Source organism: Microplitis mediator, chromosome 6 (assembly GCF_029852145.1).
Source record: "Microplitis mediator isolate UGA2020A chromosome 6, iyMicMedi2.1, whole genome shotgun sequence".
Lineage (NCBI taxonomy): Eukaryota > Metazoa > Arthropoda > Insecta > Hymenoptera > Braconidae > Microplitis > Microplitis mediator.
In genome coordinates this window covers 5,572,445-5,588,322 of record NC_079974.1, presented here as the reverse complement: position 1 = coordinate 5,588,322, position 15,878 = coordinate 5,572,445, and the positions used below count along the sequence as shown (strand labels likewise).

Genomic DNA, 15,878 nt, shown 5'->3' with positions numbered 1-15,878 from the left:
AATTTGGGTCCTTTAGGGTATGCACAGATAACTCTATAGCATTTCTCTACCTAAAACATGTCTATCGTAAAATAAAACTATCTTTGAACTGATTACTCCAAAACATCTCTATCCAGAAAAACTACCCAGATATCAAAATGACGTCTTGCTGAGTTCTAAATGAATTCCTACTTATGATTTGAACGTCTCATCAACATCTTAAAGAAGTCTCTAAGAAGTTCTCAAGATGTCGAATGAGCCACCTATCGAACTCAGTAAGACGTCTTTAAAAAAAGTTCTTTTTTCTGACTTCGCAAATAAGACTTCAGTATGAATTTACCATGACGTCTTTAAGGAGTTCCTAATTTTGACTTCATAAAGAAATTAAAAAAAGAATACAATAAGACGTCACAAAACTGACGTCTTATTTATGGAGTCTTCAAGAACTTTCAATTAAGAGTTCTTAAAAATGACACCTTTAAGAAGTCATTATAAGACTTCTTGAGGACGCCTTCAAAAAGACTAAGTAAAGCAGTCATTCCGACTTGAATGCTGTCTGGGTATCCTCAAACTCAAGCTTTACTCCGAAACTTCTATTCAACGCAAGACTATCCGAAATAACCCTATTCACTATTAACTCAGCTAAATAAACATCGGTAACTGAAAAAACACATGAATTCCCATATTAACTAACATCTCACATAACAATCTTGTTCAAGACTTGAGCAAGTTCGATAGACGTTGGTGTCTTTTCCTATCTATGTGTCTTGCTGCAGATACTTGTGGCTAGATTTCAATAGCAAGTCTAGTGCAAGCCTTACACAAGAAAATCGTTCCAGAATATGACTCAATTCTGGAGGAAGACTACAGTTGAAAATAGTTGCGCATGGCTTGCTCAAGATCTGCGCAAGGCTCAAAATTAACCTTGAGCCTTGAGCAGATCTTGAGCAAGCCATGCGTAAGTACCTGCCGTAGGTTACTGGTGCAAGAAATGCACCAGAAACTTTTTAACAGCATCGTATCTAAAATATCTTCGATTTTCTTGTGTACGAGCCCTTGAGCAAGTCATGCGCAAGTCTTGATGATGATTTCTTGCTACATGATCTAGCGCAAGACCCATACGTAGAAAAAGATACTAGTGACTAGGAATTTTACTCAAGACACTGGCACCAGAATCTTGCTCAAGCATGTGTTACTTGGGATGTTTTCTCAGTTACCGATAATTTTCTAGTTAAATCGATATTGAATAGTGTGATTTCGGTTAGTCTTGGCATTGAAGAGAAGTTTTGGATGCATAGAGTGATTTTGGAGCGACTTGTCATAATGTCAGAAGATTGGCGATTAAATAAAAGCAACTTCCTAAAAATACTTACAACAAATCAAGCCGACACATGGAGTATATCCATTATCACTAGGCCCTTTCATTTTTATTTGATAGTCAAGCTGATAATCGACATCTCTCAGCGATGGTGATGCATGAGACCGAGGGTGAGAGTGATACCATCCTACTAAAGTTACTCGTTGCCATTCCATAGCTCTTGCTATTTCTGCTTCGACCATTCCAGCAGCTGCTTTATCTTTTCCAGCATATCGGCAAGGAAATGCGCTTGTAATTGCCAAATCTTTCGGTGATTTTAATTATTATTATATAATAATCATAGACATACGTGCTTACCCTGATTAAGAACAGTTATAAGAAAAGATTTTTTTTTTAATTTGAATGTTTTTTAATCTTTCGGAATTCTCAATAAAAATCTCAATAAAAATCTTTTGAATCGTTCTAAATCTCTCTAGGGATCAAAATTTCATTATTATTTAACGATAAGAAAAAATTTTGAAGTATTTAAAAACGTTAATGGTTTCAAATCTTGCTATAAAATGAGATCTAGCTATGACTTAATTATTTAAAAGTATTTGGAAGTTTTCAAAAAAATTTAGTATTTTTTAATTTGAAATCGAAATGAATCGAAACTTCAGTAGGGTAAGTGTGGGTATTACTGCGGGTGTGAGTATTACTGCAGATTTTTTTGTGTCAATTATAAATAAACGATAACTGAGTTTTGATGATTTAAAAAAATTATTGCTAATAATTGAAACCTGAAAGAAATTAACTGTACAGTAGTTTTACGTGTACAATAAATTTTGAGTTTGTTATTAATGAATTAAAATTGACAGATGATAGAGGTTGAATATTATGCCTTTTTTGTGAGTTCTTGCGCGAAAAGACGTGGAACTAAAAGGTCCTTTTTTCTCAAATAAATGACTCAATTTATATATTTATTGCTCACAGAAGTAAGATAATTTTTGTTTAATACCAAAAATTCAATAATAATTGAATGTTGATTAATTAATATTATTTATTAACGGAAGCAGTAATTGGTACCAATGAACTGGGCATGTATGCATTACTGAGGTTTTCTCAATAACTCGCAGTAAAAGAAACATCTCTAGTTGTATGCGTTTAAACCCATTACTGCGGTAGTAAAATTTTTCTCTGCCCTCCGGCCGGAAAGTGGCAACTTTCGGGCCGCTGCCCTGAACGAAGTTGCAACTTTCCGGCTTCGACAAGCAGAAAAATAGTATACGCACCTTGGCCAGTAAAAAAGAAAGCCTCAGGCCACATGTTTGTCAGCCTCGGCTTCGCCTCGGCCAACAATTAGATATGCTCTGAGACTTTTCTTATTTTACTGGCCTAGGTATGTAATATGCTATTTATTTTAACCTATATAAATAGTGCGTGTATCAAGTTGTCTGTAAGTTATTTTTTGTTAAAAATCAACAATGCCTAAAGTTAATAATAAACAGAAGGTTAATAAAAAAATAAGTCTAAAGTGATCAAAAAAACAAGTTATAATTATAATAAAGCTGACTTAAAATTAGCTTTAAGTGAAGTTCCAGAGGACATGAAAGTTGCTCAAGTTTATAGGAAATATAATATACCGAAATCAACGATAAGAGCAAGAAAAATTCACAAATACACTGACAAACCACCTGGACCATCAACTGTACTTAGTTATGAGGGAGTAAATGAACTAGTTCAATGGATTTTTTACTATTGTAAACAAGGTTTCCCAGTAACAAAAAATAAATTGGTTGAAAAAAAAAATACTGTGTGACAATGATAATAGGAAAACCCCATTCTCTAAAAATAAACCAGGAAGGTTTTGGCTTGAAAGTTTGTTAAAACGTCATCCAAATATTTCAGAAAGAATTTCTGAAAATTTATCTGTAACCCGGGCTAAGGTAACAGAGTATCAGATACGAGGATGGTTCACTAGTATTATTAGCTACTTCATTGACTTTTTTACTGATGAAGACTACAAAAATCGATTCTACACTAATTTTTAATAGTGATGAAATTGGAGTTTCCACATGTGTCATGTTTCCGAAGCCGTCATCAGTAGACTGTACTGTGCGGTGTTTACTTGTCATATTTATTTTTATAAATTAATATAAATCTGTTATTACATTAATAAATTTTATTAAGCTAATAATTATCTTTCAAACTTGTTTTATTTCATTTTCTTGTCCGATCCCGAAGTTTTTCATAATTGATTTAGCCGCAGAACTTGGCACGCAGTAATAGGAGCAAGTCACTTTAGGCCCGCAGTAATACATGCATATAGACTAGTCTTTAAAATGCTTGTTATTTAAAGAAAATATTAGTTGATCTCATTGTTGATTTTATAAGTTAATAATAACTACAACTTGGGTATAAAAAAAAATTATCGATATCTTGGAATAAACTTCATTAATTGCTTTTAAAATAAGACCTACAAAAAAACCGCAGTAATACCCACACTTGCCCTATTATTTAGCTATTAAAAAAAATTTGAAAGTATTTGAAAATTGTGATATTTTTGAATTCTTCTGAATCTCAGTAGGACAAATTTATTATACATGTAAAACTACTGTACAGTTAATTTCTTTCAGGTTTCAATTATTAGCAATAATTTTTTTAAATCAACAAAACTCAGTTATCGTTTATTTATGATTGAAACAAAAAAACCGCAGTAATACCCACACTTGCCCTATTATTTAGCTATTAAAAAAAATTTGAAAGTATTTGAAAATTGTAATATTTTTGAATTCTTCTGAATCTCCGTAGGACAAATTTATTATACATGTAAAACTATTGTACAGTTAATTTCTTTCAGGTTTTAATTATTAGCAATAATTTTTTTAAATCAACAAAACTCAGTTATCGTTTATTTATGATTGAAACAAAAAAAACGCAGTAATACCCACACTTGCCCTATTATTTAGCTATTAAAAAAAATTTGAAAGTATTTGAAAATTGTAATATTTTTGAATTCTTCTGAATCTCAGTAGGACAAATTTATTAGACATGTAAAACTACTGTACAGTTAATTTCTTTAAGGTTTCAATTATTAGCAATAATTTTTGTAAATCAACAAAACTCAGTTATCGTTTATTTATGATTGAAACAAAAAAATCCGCAGTAATACCCACACCCGCAGTAATACCCACACTTACCCTATAAAATGAAATTCAATTATTATTAAGTGATTGAAAAGTATTTACAAGTATTTAAAAAAATTTTATATTTTCGAGTCGTTCCAAGTCTTTCAAGAATTAGAAAATTCTACTATTATTTAGCAATTAAATATTATTTTAAGTATTTAGAAAATTGAATAACTTGAAATCTCCCAAAATTATTGAATAACTAGTGATTTTGAACTTTTGAAAAGGATTCAATGCTTAAAAATTATAAGGATTTGAAGTTTATAGAAAAAATTAAAAAGTATTAAGAAAAATCTTTTTTAATCTTTCCAAATCGCTTTTCTTAATCAGAGTATATTGTAAACGAATGATGCTACTTACTATGAGCATTTATATCCCAATGCCCACCTAGATATCCGCAAACTTCTTTGTCAGTAAGATGACAATGTAAGTCTACAATTAAAGCGGCAGTAGTAGAAATTGTTACTAAAAACGGTTGAATTTTCCCGAGGGTACTGAATGACGTAAGCTCAACCATGGTACTCATATCCCTGTAATAAAATACGAAACCATTTAAGTATTTAAAAATTGTAATTTAAAAAATATTCAACTAATTCTTTATTATTTAAAATACATTGCGTGACTTCTGATTCCTAAATTTGTATGTTTTACAGGAACTCTTACAATTAAAACAGAATTAGACAGTTGGGGTTCCTGTTTTTCATTGTTTGTGTTGCTCGCTAAATCCATTTTAGCGAGTCACTTATAGTTTACAATTAAATATTATATATTTTTCTTTATTTGGTCTTAAAAAGTTTCTGTAAGATTTGTTTGCACTCGCTTTGATTTGATTCCCACCACCTTCATAATGTAACACTCTTTCTCATATCCCCACTATTTTTTCGAAACTCATATAATTATTATAATATTTATATTGTGTACTATTTTAATCACCGAAGTAAAATATGGACTGAACCACCCGCGTATGGAAAGCTATGGAATGTAAAAATTTATGTATGTATAGGAGTAATGGAAACTTAGTATTAGAGAGGCTGCATTTGTTTTTTGTTTGGGCGCTGTGAGCGTCACATCCTATAGCAATTTATTTGTGATATATTTGTATATATACAGTCAGAGTTGATAATTCACTTCACAATCGCGTCCATGGTTACAAGCATACATTACATTCACTGATAGAAAAACTATCTTGATTCAAGAAAAATTTTTTCTTCAAAATGTGGTTCTTGTTTCAAAATTTTTAATTGTTTTAATTCAAGAAATAAGTCCTTGAACTAAAAAATTGAAATTCTCGGATAGAGAAAAAAAATTCTTTGTTTGAGAATTTGATTTTTCGATGAAGCCTTTTTTGTTTTGAAACAAAATTCTGACATATTTCGTTCAAGAATTTCTTGCTCTTGGATTAAGATAGGCAAAATCTAGGTTTAAGACATTACCGACTCGTTTCGAGAATGGCGCGGTTTTTAAATCAAGATATCAATTTACTCAGCTTGAAAAAAAACTTTTTTTTTTTATTTTAAAAATAAAAAGTTTTAAAGTGATTTTTTAGGACTACATTCATTTACTTCAGATATGTTAAAGTAGAAATTTATTTTTAAAAAAATTTTTTTTTTCATTACTTTAAAAACATCTTCTATCAAGGAATTATTACTTGAACCAAAAATTTAAAGTTCTTAAAATAATAATACGACATTTTTAGTTGAAGACAAGTGGTCTTGCTTGAAGAATTCGATAGTATCGATTGAAGATAATATAGATTCGGATCAAGACACGAGAGTTATCCATCGAAGATACAAAATCTATAGAGCCAAGAAAATCTAAATCAAGACAAGAATTTCTTGAAGCAAGACAATTAGTTTTCTTCAGAAATAAATTCTTGGCTCAAGAAAATATTTCTTGAGTCAATATAAATTTTCTATCAGTGTTACGTTTTAAATATCCCTTATTCAGAAAAATGATTTGAAATGATTCGAAACAATTTGAAATGATTTAAAACAGTTTGAATCGGCTAATATATAGATTAGGGTGCGTCATTTCGGAGCAACATTTTTTTTTTAAGTGCATGTGGAAAAAATCATAGTTCAACACAAAAAAATTTTCGCGCAAGGAAAAAAATTATATATCGATTACAGACCTGGCTCATTGAAAAATTCGATTTCCCATTTAAATAACACGGGAAAATTTTTTTTTTTAACTTTGAATATTTTTAACTTGTTAACATATCAATAGATCGAATAGACTAATACATATTTTTGTTAGAAATTGAACTCTCTACAAAGGTCTCATCATTTTTTGATAAATCTATCTGTTCAGAAGTTATTAGAGCTCAAAGTAAAGTTAAAGATCTTTTTACTTTTCCGGCGAAACTATCAGACTTATCACAAAATGTTATTAGGTCTTTTTTGTTGCTTATTTTATTCTCTACAAATTATTATCAATAAAGTTTTTTCAAATTCCGCATTATTTTCTAGTTCTTTTCATTTTAATTTCAAGCTCTTAAAAAAGTGGTTCTGATCGATTTCATGAGCTCGACATTGAAATGAAAATAATTAGAAAAAAATGCGGAATTTGAAAAAACTTTACTGATAATAATTTGTAGAGAATAAAATTGTCAACAAAAAAGACCCTATAACATTTTGTGATAAGTCTGATAGTTTCGCTGGAAAAGTAAAAAGATCTCCAACTTTACTTCGAGCTCCAATAACTTTTGAACAGATAGATTTATCGAAAAATGATAAGAGACTTTTTTTGTAGAGCGTTCAATTTCCTACAAAAATATGTATTAGTCTATTCGACCTATTGATTTGTTAAAGAGTTAACAATACTTGAAGCTAAAAAAAAAAATTTTCCCGTGTTATTTAAATGGGAAAATCGAAGTTTTCAATGAGCTAGGTCTGTAATCGGCATAGAATTTTTTTCCTTGCGCGAAAATTTTTATTCTGTGTTGAACTTTAATTTTTTCCACATGCACTTAAAAAAAAATGTTGCTCCGAAATGACGCACCCTAATATAGATATACACTTAGCATAGATTAAATCATTTTTCTTAATCAAGGATTTATGGGACTCGAATGATTAAAATTTTCCGAGAAAGTTCGTCTTATGCATTTTTATAGAAATCTAAATTTGGAGACTTTGTTAGGTACGGCCCAGTCTAATAGGTTTCTATGCTGATTTATCAATGAAAAATACATTTACGTTGTAAAATAATTCCTTGAAAAATTAACTTTATGGAATATAATTATATTTAATATAAGTATGCATAAAAATAATTCGTATCTCAAATATCTCTATAGCAAACATCTTTATTATAAACCCTGATTAAGAAATCTCATTTGAAATTATTTAAAAAATCTAAATTATTTCATATTGTATCATATCATAAAATTATAATTTCAAACAATTCAAAATAATTGTCATATTATTTTCTCATTCAATTCAATTTAAAATGATTCGAGAGTTTAAATCATTGCAAATAATTTTAAATCAGCCGAGGAACCAGAAATTGTGATATTATTTTCTTATTCAAATTAATTTAAAAGATGTAGATAAATTCGGGAAAATGGATATTGTAAAAACCCCCGAATGTCGGGAATATTTAAAAAGTAAAATATATACAAGTCGGGGGTCGAGATTAATATATCTATCACTCAATTTTAATAAGGTCAGAATTTCATTTTGCCACGTCCGCTGACTCGGATTATTATACATGTTTATCTTAAATTATTGTTAAAAAAAAATAATTTTGTACTTTTTAAATTGTTTATTTTCTCCAATTCATCTATTTTTTTTATTTCGGACTATTTATATTTTTTTTATATTATCTATTAATCCGTAATTTTTTTTATTAATTTAATTATATATATATTATGTATACATTAATAATATTTAGCGGGTGTTTATCGATATTGAATCGTAATTAAGTTAAGTTTTTATTTATGATGATATCCATCAATATTTAAATAAGCCCGCGTGATTGTTTATTTTGCGCCACCTACATTGTGCCAACCGAATGTATCAATTCATACAAGTATCCCTCCCTGATAGCCACACTCTAAATAAGCCACGCCCTAATAGCACAATTTGCTTTAGCAAAAGTTTACTTACAAAAGTTTCGTTGAATCTTTCGTCAAATTTCCGTCAAATTCGGACTTATCATTTTTTACGACAATTGTATGCAACTTGTTATTGAATTTAACGTTAATTTACTGTCCGAATTAGAATGCAAATTCACTTCAAAAGTTGACTAGAAAAAAGTTGTCATCAATTTTCAGGCAAATTTTTTGTCAATTTATTGTTAATTCGACTTGAAAAATTGTTAAGTAAATTTTTACCGTCAAATTGTAGACAATTTTATGTAAAAATTTGCTTGCCTTCTGAAATGGCAAGAATGAACATCAGCGACTTTTTTTTTCGTAAAAAGTTACTTTTAAATTAATGAAAAATTAGCCGCAAATTTTTCTTTTTAACTTTTGATGTGAAATTGTTGGCAAATATGGGCAGCAGATTTCAGGTAATTTCAACATCAAATTACCGCTAATTTCAAGTTTAAGTGGCTATTAGGGATAATTGCTCAGCAAGTTCTGCAGTGAAACACTTACGGCTAACTTAACGACAAGTTTCTGGTAAGCCTCGGCTCGATAATACTTGCGTGCAAGTTGATGCAAATTTACTGCCGTCATCTAAATGTAATTTGACAGAAATACTTGCCGTCAATTTGAAGTGAAACTTTCAATCAACTTAACGTCATTGTCTGACAGTAACGGTTGTAGTCAAATTGAATTCAAGTTTACAGACAATTTACTGTCAACTTAAAGGTAACTACTTGTTCTCCAACACTTTCCTTTAAGTTGGCTTCAGAATACGGCAGAAGCTTGTAGTTATTTTACGGTTAGGGTGGCTATCAGGGATATTTACTCTGCCAAATCTTACTAAGTCCTGAGTAAATTTGCTCAGAGCTTAGTTCGGCCAAAAAATTTTAAAAAATCGAAACGATTAAATTATTGAAAATTTTGAATATTTATTTATTTATCCAAATAATCAGGGCTACTAAGCAAAAATTTGCTTCCGTTTTACCGTTAAATACCAGCCACAGGTTTCAGGCCTACTGAATTTCAAATTTGCTGAGGCGATTTCTTCTTAAATTAACAGCAAATAGACGTCAAAGTTTGTTGCTCAGAATGTTAACTACAGTATGAGCGCAGCTCTAGTGAAATCGACGGAAAGTTCACCGTAAATTTTACTCTTCGGCTTTTGCTTTCAACTTTTTCTGAAAATTTACCGTCTAATTCCGAGCGCAGATTTCGGTCAGATTGAATTTTCAAACTGACGACAATTTGCAGTCGAAGTACTTCAATAAACAACCAGAGTGGCGCTGACAAGCATTAGGGAATATTCAAGTGAGAATAACTCAGTACTGAAAAATTACGAACAGACTTTTTTTTAAATATTGTTTCCAAAAATTTTTAAGAACAATTTAAATTATTTTTACCATTAGTATTAATTAACGATTTAAATTATATAAACACTATGGTGAGAGTTTGTGCTGTAAAAAGTTGCCCAAGTGGCCGGAAAAGTAAAAAAGTAGTGAAAGAAACATCGGGTTCTGTGTCTTTTTTTCAAGCAATAGTATGTAATAGTTCAGATTAAACTTTTTAATTCGAAAACATAGTAGTAATATTGGTTTTGCATGAATGAATAAAATTGGTTAATTAAAATATATTAATATCTTTGCATTAATGTTTAGACCCCAGCGAGGTTAGAACATTGGACCAAATCTTTGGGTATAACATTGAAGGCATCCGATTACATTTGTCAATTTCACTTCAAGGCAAAAGATATAAATATGTATACCAAGATTGTCATCGGAAATGAAGTCCACTTTCATTCTTCAGGCAGAAAAAAACTTTCAGAAGAAGCAGTGCCGACGATAGAACATCAGTTGCAGCTCAATCCTGAACAACAGCAACTAGAACAAGAACAACAGCAGCTAGAACAAGAGCAACAGCAACTAGAACAAGAACAACAGCAACTAGAACAAAAACAACAGCAATTAGAACAAAAACAACAGCAATTAGAACAAGAGCAAGAGCAACTAGAACAAGAGCAAGAGCAGCTAGAACAAGATCAGCAGCAACCAGAACAAATACCCGAAATTATGGAGCCAATTTCATCTTTAATGGAAAAGTTTTCAATACTACCCCAGTATTGGTCATATGCTGAGAAGTCCAACGCAATGGAATTTTTTCGGTTTGATCCTGTGCAAATGCGGATTCAAAATCATATAGCTTGGAATGACGATCTTTCTATTTCGGTATCTATACATGTTTTTTTTACAACAGCGTACCCAGACAGCAAAATGATGTCTTGATGAGTTCTAAATGAGTTCCTATTTATGATTTGGACGTCTCATCAACATCTTAAAGAAGTCTTTAAGAAGTTCTCAAGATGTCGAATGAGCCACCTAGCGAACTCAGTAAAACGTCTTTAAAAAGAGTTCTTTTTTCTGACTTCGCAAATAAGACTTCAGTATGAATTTACCATGACGTCTTTAAGGAGTTCCTAATTTTGACTTCATAAAGAAGTTAGAAAAAGAATACATTAAGACGTCATAAAACTGACGTCTTATTTATGGAGTCTTCAAGAACTCTCAATTAAGAGTTCTTAAAAATGATACCTTTAAGAAGTCATTATAAGACTTTTTGATGACGCCTTCAAAAAGACGTTGTAAAGCAGTCATTCCGACTTGAATGCTGTCTGGGATATTGTTTCAGTCAATAAATTATTTTACTAAATTAACATTTTACAGGTAATTTTCCCAAATAATGAAAAAGTGAGTTTAAGTGATAAACTATTTTCACTAGATGAAATCTATGATTATTTAAAATCTGTCGAAAAATGGCCATTATGTGTTGGCACACTAATCGAGAAACAGAGGTAACGTAGATGTATAATTACGTAATATTTTAATAATTTTAAGATACAAAAATAAACTGTGTTTTTATTGTTTTCTTACTTTTTAACAATACTTTAGGTATTCAAATGATTGCAAACGAGTAATCATTGGCGATGAAGCTTATCAAAGGTGTCAAATGAATCCTAGGTGTAAATCTTGTCGTGTTCTCCGTAAGCGATTACAGAGCTGCAACAAAATTTATAAAAAAAAAAGAAAGTTATGTACGACTTAACAGAAATTTTTAATAAATAATATTTTAGAGATATATTAATATCTAGGAATTATTGCTCCTGCGGAATTAATCTACACAATTTGGATTGAATAATTGTTCCTTGAGATTGATGATGATAGCAACTACAAATGAAAATATACTGAAGGTATTGAATGTCAAACATAATAGCTTTAGTGTGGGTTGCACTCATAACGTACAGCAACTGCTTATTTAGATTTTTTGTATGTCACCTAGGGTGTTTCATATTTAGGCGATATTTTTTTTTCTGTCCTACCTGAAAAACTAACAATTTATAGTACAAAAAAAATATTCCTGCTTGAAAAAAAAATTCTAAGTCAATCAGGAGCTTAGCGCATCCAAAAATTCGATTTCCCATTTAAATAACATGGGAAAAAAAAATTTTTTTAGTTTGGAATTTTTTGGCTCGGCAATGGCTTATTGTACGAATAAGCCCAGCATACATTTTTGTCGGGAATTTAACGCTCTACAAAAAAAGTCTCTTATCATTTTTTGATAAATCCATCTGTTCAAAAGTTATTGGACCTCGAAGTCAAGTTAGAGTAAATTTCGAGATCTTTTTACTTTTCCGGCGAAACTATCGGACTTATCATAACATGTCATTGAATCTTTTTTATAGACAATTTTATTTCCTACAAATTATCATTGATCAATTTTTTTTTAATTCTGCATTGTTTTCTAGTTATTTCCATTTTAATGCCAAGCTCCTAAAAAAATACTGTTCTGATCGATTTTAAGAGCTTGGCATTAAAATGGAAATAACTAGAAGAGAATGCAGAATTTAAAAAAAATTTATCATAGATAATTTGTAGAAAATAAAATTGTCTACAAAAAAGATTCTATGGCATTTTATGATAAGTCCGATAGTTTCGCCGGAAAAGTAAAAAGATCTCGAAATTTACTCTAACTTGACTTCGAGGTCCAATAACTTTTGAACAGATAGATTTATCAAAAAATAATAAGAGACTTTTTTTGTAGAGCATTAAATTCCCTACAAAAATGTATGCTGGGCTTATTCGTACAATGAGCCATTGCCGAGGTAAAAAATTCCAAACTAAAAAAAAATTTTTTTCCCATGTTTTTTAAATGGGAAATCAAATTTTTCGATGTGCTAAGCCCCTAATTGACTTAGAATTTTTTTTCAAGCGGGAATATTTTTTTTGTTTTATAAATTGTTAATTTTTCAGGTAGGACAGAAAAAAAAAAATATCGCCTAAATATGAAACACCCTAATGTCACCTTTTTTATAATACTGTCGAATAGTGCAAATTAGTATTTAATTGCACTGAATATTTTACTGAAATACTAATATTTGAAACTAAGATTACTGTATTAGAATATGCATGTGCTTGACATGTAATTGATAAAATATATTTTGTATGTGACACAGCAATTTATAATTACATTAATGTACAAGCACTTGTATGTTTTTGCGATGAAGTAAATGAGTTATATTATACTTTTCTTGAATTTGCTAAAATTCGAACAATATTTTCCTGACAGTTCTTAAATTTTTAGAATTTCTTAAAGATTGAGAAAAGCTTGAGCCCATACCAGTCTCTAAAAGTACTTTAGTAGGTTTATAAGTTACTTTGCAAGCGACACTACAAATACTCGATGCACTGTATATTGAGTGTAATTACAGCTATTTGATCTGCAACACTTTCGCAAGATCCTTTAGAAGTAAGTACATCAATAACTGTCTTATTGCTCTCATAGATAAGAATTATCTTTCATAAAAAATTTTTTTTCAGAGATTGTGATGCTAATGGTCATCCAGACCCTACAATGTTTGCTCAAGTATATCGTCTGGCTTATTGTTTTTCACTTATAACGCCTCTTAAAGAATGTAATGTCCATGGAGTTCAAATTCTAAAGACATTACTTGGGATCAAAAACATAAAAAATAAACCAAATAAATCAAAACAAGAATGGTTGAAAAGTATTGATTTGATGTTAGATAACAGTTCATCTGTGAGTCAGAATCTAACACATGAAGATGAACACAATTATAATGAAGCCGTCACTAGTAAAGTGGTCCAGTTTTACATCGCTGGCTACATTGGCCGAAAACTTGATAAAATGCTTAAATGTCAAAAATTCTTACAAACATTAGGGTGAATGCAGCAGACATCAGACGTATTTTAAATTATTGATAAATAGAGTAAATAATTAAAAAAAAATGCACATTTAAAAAATTTTTAAATTAATCAGTGCATTTTTTGTAAATATTATTTTTTTAATTACTTACTGTGTTTATTTATAATTTTAAATTTGTCTAATGTCTGCTACATTCACGCTCATTTACAAACTTTGGAGCCCAATAGAAACGATGGTAAATTGCTGGCTCACAGTGATGTTATTAATAAAATGGATTTATACAGAGGACTGTACTATCCAAGCGATGGACTATTTGCACTGACTCAACAACTTGAAGAGTGTGTGCTCAGAGCTGTAGCAAAATCATGAGTATAGTTAGAAACCATATATGAAATAAGGGCAAAGATTCGTAAAAAATAATTATAAACTGTTGGGTGTTTTGAGCACCAGAGATTTGACAAAGCAAGTAATAGATTTATACGTTGTCATGTGAGTAAATTTTTTGGCCAAATCTGAAAACAAACGCAATATTCTACGATAGATTTTTATTATCCTCTCATGTAATGCTCTGTTTTGAAATAAATTTATTTACTTGATTTTGAATTTAATTATTTATAACTATCGAACCCTTCACAATCAGTTGCCTTCTGCGCGTACTCTCTGTCCGCCACCCATATAAAAATCTTTTTCAATTCTTGAGCAAGTCTGCTGTCAAGATCGATAGGTGCTAGTGTCTTTTTCTACGGATGTGTTTTGCTGCAGACACTTGTGACCAGATTTAAATTGCAAGCCTTACACAAGAAAATCGTGCCAAATTATAACTCAATTCTGGAGGAAGACTATAGTTGAAAATAGTTGCGCATGGCGTGCTCAAGGCTCAAAATTAACCTTGAGCCTTGAGCAGATCTTGAGCAAGCCATACGTAAGTATCTACTGTTATTAGGGCAAAACACATCCAACGGTAGATACACCGGAATATTTTTAAGTTTTTTATGTTAAAAATTAATGAAATTAAAAAAAAAGTTGGCAAAATGTCGATACTACCAATTAACTAAATTTTCCGAGAAACGAATTTCTGTGATATCGTTCACTGAACTTTTTTATCAACAAATAGATTTTTTCAGAGTCCGTTTTTGATCGGAAAAATTAATTTGTTCAAAAAAATTATTTTGAACTGTCACATTTGGACTATTAAAGGCTTGAAATTAGCTTGTTTCGATGGGCTGTAGAGACACTGAAACATCAAGTTTCGATGCCGGTATCATGAAAACAAAATTTTTTCCCGTGTTATTTAAATGGAAAATAGAATAATGGATTGAGGTAAACCTTAATATTATTATTAAGAGCTTGGATTGGTATCAAAATTTTTATTCTCAGGTATACTTTCAATTTTTTAATACCATAAATAAAATTTTTTTTTTTTTTTTTTGAAATACCTAATGCACATTTTGAAAATTAAAAAAGCTATAGGTGCAATTTTTAAATAATTTTTTTTTAACTTCCCGCTAAGAAAATCGACGATTTTCGATAAATTGGGAAGTTATTTTCATAATTTATCGTTTTTAAAAAGATCAAAAAATTATTAGACGTCAGCTAACTCCAGTATCATGATGAACTGCAGTATCATAATTTTATATCACATCCGTAGATCATTAAGTGAAAATATAAATTTTCATTTTCGAAGGTTTTTATTCCCTCGCAGATTTGAATCACGGTGGAAACACCGTGGAAGTGTAAACACCGTGGATCCACCGTGGTTACACGGTGGGTTTGTTCCATTTCACCACCGGGTATACACAGTGTATCCACTGTGATTACGCGGTGTATCTACCGTGATTCCACGGTGGCTTGACCACTGTGTATACACGGTGTTTTCACTGTGATTACACGGTGTATCCACCGTGATTCCACGGTGGCTTTATGCTATTTCACCACCGTGGTTCCACGGTGTATTCACCGCGTAATCACAGTGGAAACACCGTGTATACACAGTGGTCGAGCCACCGTGGAATCACGGTGGATACACCGCGTAATCACAGTGGTAAAATGGAACAAACCCACCGTGTTTCCACCGTGATTCAAATCTGCGAGGGTTTTCAAAAATTATCAGCAA

The 15,878-nt window shown here is 30.7% G+C and overlaps 1 protein-coding gene across 2 annotated transcripts; it reads left to right on the top strand.

Annotated features, from left to right (window-relative positions):
- Window positions 1–9,847: 9,847 nt before the first annotated feature.
- On the top strand, window positions 9,848–14,351 carry LOC130669410 (UPF0746 protein DDB_G0281095-like). 2 transcript variants are annotated; one of them, XM_057472310.1, is made up of 6 exons: window positions 9,848–10,088; window positions 10,207–10,773; window positions 11,269–11,396; window positions 11,494–11,792; window positions 13,184–13,348; window positions 13,420–14,351. In XM_057472310.1, exons 1-4 carry the CDS (start codon window positions 9,990–9,992, stop codon window positions 11,645–11,647), a joined length of 948 nt encoding a protein of 315 aa, XP_057328293.1. In that variant the 5' UTR covers window positions 9,848–9,989; the 3' UTR covers window positions 11,648–11,792; window positions 13,184–13,348; window positions 13,420–14,351. The 2 variants fall into 2 exon arrangements, with proteins under 2 accessions (XP_057328293.1, XP_057328294.1); XM_057472311.1 differs by having other exon boundaries at window positions 13,169–13,348.
- Window positions 14,352–15,878: the final 1,527 nt, after the last annotated feature.